Source organism: Prosopis cineraria, unplaced genomic scaffold (assembly GCF_029017545.1).
Source record: "Prosopis cineraria cultivar Desert tree isolate PC_DT_omini unplaced genomic scaffold, ASM2901754v1 PC12, whole genome shotgun sequence".
NCBI classification, from domain to species: domain Eukaryota; kingdom Viridiplantae; phylum Streptophyta; class Magnoliopsida; order Fabales; family Fabaceae; genus Prosopis; species Prosopis cineraria.
This window is the reverse complement of record NW_026555343.1, coordinates 32,694,310-32,705,373: the sequence shown is the minus strand read 5'-3', so window position 1 is coordinate 32,705,373 and position 11,064 is coordinate 32,694,310. Positions and strand designations below refer to the sequence as shown.

The 11,064-nt window shown below is 34.9% G+C and overlaps 1 protein-coding gene across 1 annotated transcript; it reads left to right on the top strand.

Annotated features, from left to right (window-relative positions):
• The first annotated feature begins 220 nt into the window (after positions 1 to 220).
• LOC129289259 (protein HIGH CHLOROPHYLL FLUORESCENCE PHENOTYPE 173, chloroplastic-like) lies at positions 221 to 10,808 on the top strand. Its single transcript, XM_054926044.1, has 12 exons — positions 221 to 384; positions 633 to 1,140; positions 1,913 to 2,125; positions 2,342 to 2,546; positions 2,680 to 2,755; positions 2,871 to 3,006; positions 3,133 to 3,237; positions 4,563 to 4,643; positions 5,619 to 5,717; positions 5,813 to 5,878; positions 6,896 to 6,952; positions 10,521 to 10,808. The coding sequence occupies exons 1-12, from the start codon at positions 221 to 223 to the stop codon at positions 10,653 to 10,655; spliced, it is 1,845 nt and encodes a 614-aa protein (XP_054782019.1). The 3' UTR covers positions 10,656 to 10,808.
• Positions 10,809 to 11,064: the final 256 nt, after the last annotated feature.

Sequence of the window (11,064 nt, the reverse complement as noted above, 5' to 3'; positions counted from 1 at the left end):
TATATTTTTATTGATCAATTGGGATAACATGATCAATTTTTTTTCCAACTTAAATAATCTAAACCTATTTTTGATTATTCAAATCATGCGTGTGTTTGCCAAAAAAAGGCATCCGTGGGCCATGGATATTCACATGGAACGGATAATTTTTTTTTTTTTTTGCTCATTATCATTTTTTCCTCCGAATGACCGGCTGCGGAAAAAGACGCAAGTATTGAAAATGGATAAACGGGGGAAAAACAATGTTGACAAAAGGAAACCAGAACGTCTACATGGAGCCACCGGAGCCACCGATCCTTGCGGACAAGATTCTCCTTGCCTAATTTTGTGGCTCAAACCTCGTCTCTTCCAACCTATCCTTCCTCTTCATGTCTTCACGCTCGAGTAAAGTACAGATACCAGTGGCATTTTTTAGTTTCTGTGCGGAACAAGTTACAAAATTCGTTGTAGTTTCATATAATCGCCACTTTTAAGTACTTGCGACGCACATACATTCATAGATATTCATAGATACTATTTTTAAATTCAGGCTCTCTGGATGCTAACTGCTAAATCATGAGCGCCATATTGTCGGCGACTACAGCTAGTTCCAGTTTCAGCAGTAACAGTGTTTAGCGCCTCCCAAAATGTAGGCTCTCTTCGGATCTTCTTGGTTCCATTTCCTTTCCTAGAATCAAATGGGATCATAGTTTTCGCCGGTGTCACACTTCGTCGGAGCGGAAGTCTCGGTTCCTGCTAGTTCCTAGGGCTGCTGCTCCAGATACTAGCAAGGAAAGCAAGAGTGAAAATGCCCAAGATGGTGATGACGGTGGTGATGAAATTCAACAGACACAGAAGCAGCAATCGCCGCCGCCGCCCGTATCGATTAGGCTGGACGACGTGAACCCGGTAGGTCTGGGTCGAAAGTCACGCCAATTGTTTGATGAGGTTTGGAGGAAGTTCTGTGGATTGTGTCAGATATCTCGGACCATCCGCGCTGATGATAAGGAGGCCCTTGATGCCCTTCTCATCCGAGAAGGGCCCATGTGCGAGTTCGCAATCCCTGGCGCTCAGAATACTGTTGTGCTTGTTGTTGGTGCCACCGGTCGCATTGGTCGCATTGTCGTTCGCAGGCTCATGCTGAGGGGCTACACTGTGAAGGTGCCTCGCCTTTTTTCCACGACTCCATGCTTTTTAATTCTACTAGATGTCGTTCTTCACCAGCGTTTACTCGCAACTGCGTCGAACCATTCTATATCACTATGCAATTGTAAGTCGTTATTGAATATTTTAGAAGGTTACACCAGAAATTGATGCTCTTCAATAGAGTGTGTTTTTTTTTTTTTGGGCCAATATTGTTCTGCTGCGGCTGTCCGCACATGGTCTCTTTTGTGGGTTCTCTTGTGAATTATTAAGAACTGGTTGAGTTCATTTTTTGTTTTATTGTACGGGAGAGGAAAAGCAGAAAGAACTCAAGAAGGGTAATAAGAAATGACAGAATGTGCTGTGAAGGTGATTGTTTCATTGACAAATGAAATAACGGAGTCTGAGATGGTATCCCTGCTAGCTGGAAAATGAATTGAATGGTTTAAATTCATTCTAAAACGTGATGGTTGGGGAGGATATTTTCCGCATGAGCTGTTTACAAACGGTTCAGAGTTGAATGGGGTTATTTTGTAAATTTCTTTGCTAAAGCAACACTTTTCAATGATTGTTTATTTTATTTTTAAGGATCGTGCGTTGCTCTGTAAAGGATTTTGAAACATGATTGGTTACCCTTTAAAAGCTGCAAAATTAAATATATGCAGGTCATTGCATAAAAGCATCATTCTACGTAGAAGTGGTTCAAATATATTAACGACTACTAGTGACTCCATTGAATGGTTTCTTTCTTTCTTTCTTTCTTTGGTTTTTTTTTTGGGGGGCACTGAAGGCTTTGGTGAGGAATGCTGAACCAGAGGTAGTGGACATGCTTCCAAGGTCAGTAGAGATAGTAACCGGGGATGTTGGTGACCCCAGCACACTCCAGGCTGCTGTGGAAGGTTGTAACAAAATAATATATTGCGCAACTGCTCACTCTCCTATCACTGCTGATCTGTTTAGGGTTGATTACCGAGGAGTTTATAACCTTGCCAAAGCATTTCAGGTCTGTCTCTGTTATTTGAAGTTTTTAAGATCTGCCCTCGTTTGTATGTTGGTGCCGTTGTTAAGGGCAAAAGTCAATATGCCTTACTGAGGAGGAAAAATACCGAATGAAATCGAGATGAATCGTTTTACTTTATTAAATTCTACGAAGATAACGTATCATTGCATGATAATTGAAAGCCTAAACATAAGGCTCGATGGCAACTATGCATTTCAGGATTATAATAATAAATTGGCACAATTACGGGCTGGTAAAAGCAGTAAGAGCAAGCTCTTGATAGCCAAATTTAAATCTCCAGATTCATTGAATGGATGGGAAGTTCGTCAAGGAACCTACTTCCAAGATGTAATTGCCACGAAATATGATGGAGGGATGGATTCAAAATTTGAGTTCAATGAGACTGGAGAAGCTGTTTTCTCAGGTACATGAAGTGAATGTTAATACCAATAAGGGAAAACTCACGTTTCTTAATTTTTTTTCTGGTCAAAAAATAAGAGTAACCAACAAGGAACTCTTTTTATCCTTATTTGATCCCCTTTTAATATTAATTCTAGGGTATGTTTTCACGAGAGGAGGTTATGTTGAACTTTCAAAAAAGCTTTCTCTGCTTTTAGGCTGCACTCTTGACAGGTATCAGATGATAGATATGTGATGTCTGGTGGTGAGATTGTTGTCTAGAATTGTCTTGTGGCGTGCTTTTTATATAAACTTTTAATACATCTTGAGTCAAAATCTTCCATGTTAGGTATGAGGGCCTGGTCCTCTCGGTTGGTGGCAATGGGAGATCTTATGTTTTAATTCTAGAAGCTGGTCCTTCTGCAGATCTAAGTCAGGGCAAATTGTATTTTGCAAGAATTAGCACAAAAGTGGGATTTTGTAGGGTAATAATTATTTCCTTTTAAAGAAAGCAATTATTTTGCTTTGACACTCTGTTTGTTTTCATCGTAGCAAAGATCCTGGCATCACTTTAATGACTTTTATATTAACTGCTGGTATTAATGTGTCAGGTTAGAGTGCCCTTTTCATCATTCCGCCCATTAAAACCAGATGATCCACCATTGGACCCTTTTCTTGTACATACATTAACAATACGTTTTGAGCCAAGAAGACGGGTTTTTTCCCCATTACCTTATTTCTATACTATGTTGTGATGGTGGAGATCGTAACCTTTACAATTGTGGAAATTGCGTTGTACAAAAGCCATGGCAGAAAGTGGGAGAGACAAGGGACAACATCGGTTTTCTCTTGTGTTGACTCCCACATATTTCCTGCTTTCCATGCCAATTGTGTGAGTTTCTTGCTGTGAATTGCATGTAGCCCATTATTTGACTGCCTCAAGCAAGAAATTCTAACAAAGTAATTGTTACATGATTATAGAAACCTGTTCCTCACCCTTCACTTGGTCATGGATCTAAAACAAGTTATGCACAAACTACCTTAGAAAAGTTTTAGTTGTCGCAGCATTGTAGCTGGTTGGTGTTTTATGGTTCATGCTAGCCAGAAAGCATCGCTGCTCTTCACATTAATTTTCTAATCCTGCTAATCAGATGCAATGAATATGTTTCCGGCTTGGAATTTTCTTACGAGTGTAACTCTGATTTTTGTAGATATCTTACTATTTTTATCTAAATGTAGTTAACTAGATACTGTGGGATTTGTGTCTTTTGATCTTTAGTAGTTTTCTCTTACCAAGACATGCTTACAATTGTTTTTGTATTACTTCTAGTATGTAATTGAGCTTGTCTGATACCACCTGGCCCACATTAGAGTAATTTGTGTTGTTACTAGTTGAAACTGTGGCAACTACAGTATTTCAAGTTCTTGCCTGTCCAATCCAATGGCTTGCTTGCATCTTATTTCTTTACTTTAGCACTCCTAAGTACTGAATAAACATTGATAGCTCATTAAAATTATGGAGAACTTTCCTTCTGCTTGCTACCCTTTATAACATACTTTGATACTCACTTAAAACCATGTAAACACTTCTTTCTATTGGCTTTGTCATAGTCAAATTTAAATGAAGCCTAGTCTGATACCTTTTGGGTTCACTATCAAAAAAAGGAATGCAAAGTTCTACAAATAATTAATTAAACCTAGAATTGTCTTAAGGAGTTTGTCTCTAAGGACGTCTTGCCCTGATACTCAAATGACTAGATAGTAGATACAACCTGGCTTCATGTCTAGGAAACCTCCAAAATAGGGGCCTTTACTGTATTATCCTTTTCATTGCATTTCCTTTGTCAAAGGGTATAGCACTTGTTTTCACTTAGAATCTTTTGTGGACTTAAAACATTATTTAATAGCTGACATAGCATATTTCTGCTTTTTTAAAAAATATTATTTTTTTAATAAAATAATTATTGATATCTTTTCGATAGTAATTTTCCTTCTCACAAATATTCAGAGTGTGATGATGCTGTATTTGCTGCTGTTGCAGAGGCCCATTGACGTACCTACAGCTAAGAGTCAAGATTTGAGAAGCTTTAAGCTTATAATGGAGTATATAAAAGCCTTGCCTGTAGGTGCTCTTCTGCAGATTCCTTTTAATAACGCATAAACAGCCAAAATGTTGATAATGTGTTTGTCAGGTAGTCATGTACGAAATTGCAAAATCATCTAGTTCATTTGTCCATGCTAATGGCAGAGCTAATTCATACCAGTTGCACTTTTGAAGTTGAGAGGATTAAAATAACTATATATGAACTACCATTACCTTAGTTTTTCATGAGATGATGATGACTGTGCAAAGATGTCGATATGGTTAGTGGTGTTGGAGCTTTAAATGACAAGGGTGTGTTTTTCCATTAACATTATTATTATTATTATTATTTTTTGGGATGATATGTCTTACAAAGTGTGATTGTTTTGGGTATCTTGAAGTCATTTATTATCATATCATGTTATCTTATGTTGTTTAATTCCATCTAAAATTGACTTGCTCGTCCTCCATTTATTTTTCTTTCATACAAATGATATTTTTTGCATTCGAATGTTTGTATGTATCCCATTTTGTTCTCTAAAGGACGATGACACCATTTTAAAGGCTGAAAAGTGGTCAAGTTCCTCTCCATCTTGCGAAGTAGCTGCAGACAAATTTATATTTGTTACTCTACAGCAGTTGACTCTCCCACTCCCCCAACAATCTTTAATCAAGCCTCTCCTGCATGTTGAGCTATATGTGTACCTTAGTGCAAGTCCATGAGTGGATTATATCATGGTTATCATGAGTTAAAAGTTCTGGCGGTGGTTTTATCTTTTATGGTGTTGCTTTGTGAGTTTGAGTTGTCCTTTTTGGCATACATTCTATCATCGTTAGCATGCTGATAAACATTTCTTGCTCTGTTTGATGCCCATCAAAAAAATTCAAAACAGTAAGAGGGAAAAAAGAAGCAAAGTGACTCTGCTTGTTGATGCATCTGGATGATTAATATTCTGAACTACATGTTTTTATGTTAATGAAACTAATTAGCATGGTATGATGTTTTCCTGTGAGTGTACTGTGGACTGGGCAAGAAACAGATTTGTTCTAGTATCATGTTCAGGAATGGGAATTGAAAGATCAAGAAGGGAGCAAGTTCTTAAAGCCGAGCAGGTTTGACCCATTACTTGTTTTTTGTTTCTTTAATTTTGCTAAGAGATGTTTAATTTTTGACCTGTATGATGATGTCAATTTTTGGCTTTATTCAGGCTGGGGAAGATTCATTGAGAAGATCTGGCCTTGGATACACAATAGTTCGTCCTGGCCCCCTAAAGGTAAAGTTTCAGTTGCAGAATATGGAACTTTAATTGACAATTATATGCTAGGAGGCAGGGATTCTAATATAGACCCTCCACAAGACAGTGACGCGGGGTTGCATGGTTGGTTAGTTAGAATTAGTATTTCACAATATGTTAATCATGTCAGTGAACTTTCAATTGCATCTGTTGAAATCTTGTTATTATGGGATCATTATGAACTCATTTATTTATTTTTATTCTCCCTTGTTTATCACATGGGATTTTAGCATCTTAGTTGATTTGTTTCTTTCTGTTTCTATTTTCATCATGCATTTTGCCATCTTTATTATGTATTCTTCCCTTGTTTCTTCCTTGTTTGATGAGATTGGTCGATTGATTTCTAGTCTTGGCTATCTCCTTTATAAGTACTACGTATATTTCTAAAAAAGATAAATTAGACTAAACTTTTGAATTCTAAAAAATAAAATGGTACATGGTATCAGAGCTAATGATTTCTACCCTTTGATGATTCAAAATTTGCCCGGGCAAAATTTCTCATGAATTTGTTGCATAGAACAAAAAATTCATTTTCCCGACCTTTTAGAAGCTAGACCTCCTTTCTGAAGTAACTGACAAGAAAAGAGGCACACAGCCACACACTCAATGTACTCAATGCCACAATCATCCAGAGCCCGAAATTCAGCAGCCATCTGCACTGCCACTTGCTGCCATGTTCTGTTGAAGTCCATCAAATGTGCCAGCGCATGAGAGCGCGTGGCTCACCTTCATCTTCCTTTGTTCACCCGGAAATGGCTGACTCAGCCACCTCGAAGCATTTGTGGTGTCTGCCCACCCTAATATGATAGATTAAGTTCGAAAAATAATGAATAGGTTCATGGTTTAATTTAACCAAGGTTGGTGGCTAATGAAAACCATTTATTTTTGTATACATAAAACCGTTCTTTGTGTGGTGGGTAATTTTTCTAAATGAGGAGGATGTTGTAAATAATTAGTGTTCTCTTGACTTACTATGAGCTTTTGAAACGCTTTCAGGGAGAACCTGGTGGTCAGCGTGCTCTAATATTTGATCAAGGAAATAGAATATCTCAGGTTTGCTGTTTCTATTTTTTAATTATGTACTGTGGAAGCAAATTGTTTCCCTTACATTCATGCATTTATGTATTTGAAAAGATATTAACATAAGAGTATGGTTGTTTATATGACCCATATATTTGTTTGCCCATTTTTTGTTTATATCTCTTTGAGGGCCTTGTTGACATTTATTTTTGTGGATGTGGGCATACAAATTAGATCTGTTACAGTCATGCATCTTGAGGAGACTCATAAGTACTTCTCTAATTCTATTTATAAGTTACTTTCAACATGTTTTACTAATGTAAAAAAAACCCTTAAAACTCATTGACTCTATTTTAAAATTTAATAAATTTTCAACTTTACTCCTGTTAAATGTACATACTTTAATAATATATTTTCTCTCTCCAACATTCAATGGAAGGTAAGAGAGAAAATTTGTGAAGAAAATTTAAAGACGTGACTTATAAATAAAACAAAAAATAATTTTTTCTTTTTGCCTTGTAAATAGGACTGGAGGAAGTATATAACTTCCAAAGCCTTTATCCCAAATCAAGAATCATGATCACTGACATGTGCATAAGCCATGCGTGTGGAAATTCTGACAGAGCAAAACATACGTAAAACAGCAGTGTTGCTTTCCAATGATGCATATAATATTTATATGGTCAACCAAAATCTCCGGCTCGGTTAAAAAAAGGAAGAAAAATGAGAAATAAATCCATTAATTCTACATAATAGCCCAGGCAAAACTATTTAGATCGGATTCAGATCTGATCATTAGGAAAAACTAAGAAAAGAAGAATCTCTGAAAGTGAATAAGTGATAATTCAACCGTAACAAAACATAATGGTAGCTGTCACATAACGTCTAGTAAGTCTTTGATGCGTCTTATGCATAGAGTCATGGAGACGGTTTCTTTTATCTAATGGCTGGGATTGATCAAACTAAAATGATTTTTATCAGATATAAGTTCTTTTTCAATCTTTTTATTCATTGAACCATGTTCCCAGCAGTGTTGTTAAAGGATTTTATATTATCATTATTTTAGAATAATGATAATATAAAATCCTTTATACTCCTTCTAGTTCACAATATAAACATTCCCCCCACTAATTTAGATTCAAAATATAATCAACTTAGTACATGCGGAAAAAAAAATTTTCATTTTACCCCATGGATTTATAAATCTAGATCTTTGTGTAAATTTATTGTTCACACATCATAAAGTGCATGGGTAATGGGAATTAAAGGTAAAAAAGAAAAATATATATTTTTATGAGAACGAAGATTTTAACGGTATGTGAATTTTTTTAAAAATTGCTTGTATTTTAAATTGGATGGAGTAATATTCTAGCTCCAAAGACTAAATTAGCCCCTAAACTATACGTCCAAGAGCATCAAAGACCCTAAATGTAACATCCTAGAAAATTAACTCTTAATTGGCTATGTTAAATGATGGTAATTAAGTAAGTTGATGTAATGTATGGTTGTAAAGAGCTAATAAATGTTTTACATTGTGATTTCAACCCTAAAATTGAATCTGAAGTGAAGTTAGGTCACTTAGACCCTAAAATGGGAGAAAATTAAGGAGAAATGGCTATGTATCACATGTCGCAACACATGCATGACATAAGTTCAATTCATTGATTTAAATAGAGTTAATAAGAGTTGTTTAAGGTATTCAAACCCTCTGAAAAGTAATAAATGCATTTTGTTAGTTGAGGGATCATAAATACCCAAAAATTCACCATGAATGTAGTAATAGGAGTGATGTGAAGCTATTAATGGTTGGTTAGGAGTTTAATGAAGTCAATGTGACTTAATGGAATTAATGAACCCAAGGGGATGTGTTTAAAGTGAAAGATTATGATATTGGAAGCTTTGGGGGTGAGTTACATTTAGAAGATTTATCCTAATGTGGATATTAATCATTGTTGATGTGAACAAATGTAGAGTGATTACAACTTGACACCATTCAAGCTTTGGAAGTATATATTTGAGGGGTAAACCTTTGATTTTTCAAAGGTTTGAAATAACTAGAAGAAATCTTCTTATACTCTTGTGTGTTGATTAATTATCTGAATTGTAAGTTAATATTGTCAATCATGAAATTGTTTGTAATGCGAGTATGGCATATGAAATTTGAATCTTCCCTTGAAGATGTTAGGAAGTTTTGAAATGATATACTTGTGAAATTGTCATGTAATAAATGAATACTTTGTGATGTGGAGTTCAACGATATGATTTTTTGATGTTCAATGAATAATTGTGATGTAGAGTTCAATGATAAGTGTGATGTGAAAAATGTAACTAATATAAATTGATTAAGTACAATGAGGAAGTTAAGCATGCATATATAGTGATAATTGTGTATGCTTGATAATTTGCGTCTGTACATTGCATGATCATGTGAAGTAAGAGTTTACCTAGAAAAAGGAGTAGTGAGTTGAAAATCTGCATGGTAAGGCTTCCATTGAAGTTCGATGGTTTGCCTGGATATATTTATAATTATTGTCCCACTTGTTTAACAAGGGACTGTCCCATTATGTAATAAGGGATTTGAACATACTCTAGTTTTCACTTATTCGACGAGAAAGCTAATTTAGGGAGTAAGACCTTCATAGTGTGAGATTTGGGAGAAGTTATAACCCATAAGTGAGTTAAGCAACCTTGGTCAGGTAACTTTTCATGCATAATTGGCTAAGGTATTCTTATGACATAGATGAACACAATGTGAAATAGCTCATTGTTTCATGTCGTAAGCATAAGGAGGATATAAGGAGGTACTATCATGCATATTATTGATAAGGGCACATGGTTGTCAATGTGAAATGCAAATATATGTGCTTTGGGAATGATAATATGATATAATTATATAGTATGAGGCCCCACTTGCATTGTAATTAATTAATATACATTAGTATATGATTGATATACTTTAGTTACTGAGTAGTTGCACTCACCTCTCTCTTTTCAATATTATAAAAGCTAGCTTATCTAATTAGGATCGAGGGAAACAACTTGAGGTTTAGGATATTCATCCTAATTTTTAGGCCTCATTTATTCTAAGTATTATATGTATAATTAATTTTGATATTACTAACTAGGAGAGTTCATATTTACTTGCTTTCATTATGTGATTGTTAAGCTAAATTGTGTATTTTGAACTCTAGGTTATATATTAAAATTATGAAATCTAGAAAAGACAAAAATGTTAGTGCAAGTAAGAAGTTTGCAAATATGTTGTTGATGATAAATGATGTGATGATTATGAAATTAAGGCTTTTCCTTCTGTTTTTATTATTAAGGGATTAAGTATTAAAAATGTGATGTATATATCATTTGTATGATGTGGTGTATTACACAGATGTCTATGGGTCTGTTGAGTGTGGTCGAGGATGAAATTTAGGCTTTTGGCACTTAGATTGAAATTGGTGCACCTAAGTTGTGTTAGGTTTGTGAAAGGGATAAGTTGAGAAATGAGTGTTCAATTTTTGATTGAGAAATAATTTGATTGAGTAATGACTGTCTTTAGCTAAAGCTAGGAAAAAGTTTTTGTACACACCTAAATCATCTCGATCAGACATTTGATGCAGAAATGGAGCGCATTGGGAGTTCACCTCTATTGCTATTAAATGACAAGAACAAATGTTGTCATCCTATGAAATACGCTGCAGCATATGACACAAATATGGAACATGCCGTGACGTACATATGACAAACTACAGCGCACCTCTATTTCCTTCAATTTGTTGTTGTTTTTAACTATAATGCAAATGTTTTGATTTTTTTTTTTTTAGATTCTCATGCTTCCACCTACACGTTTACTTTAATTTTGATTTATAAAAGTATATTGGAGTATTTTGAAAATTTAAAAACTTGAGAGCCCATTCATATAATCTTTACAAATTTGGTAATCATCTTGAATTATTCCCTTGATTATCTTAAATTTTTGGAGATAATGTGGATTAATAAAGAAGATTTTATACTAAACTCATTTTTTATGTAATGTTTGATTTCCTTTAACTTTTAAAGATGATGCAATATAGCATCTACTATTAATAAAAGCTAATTTTGAACATTTGTTGACCAAAAATGATCTCCAAAATTATAAAAAAAGAACATTA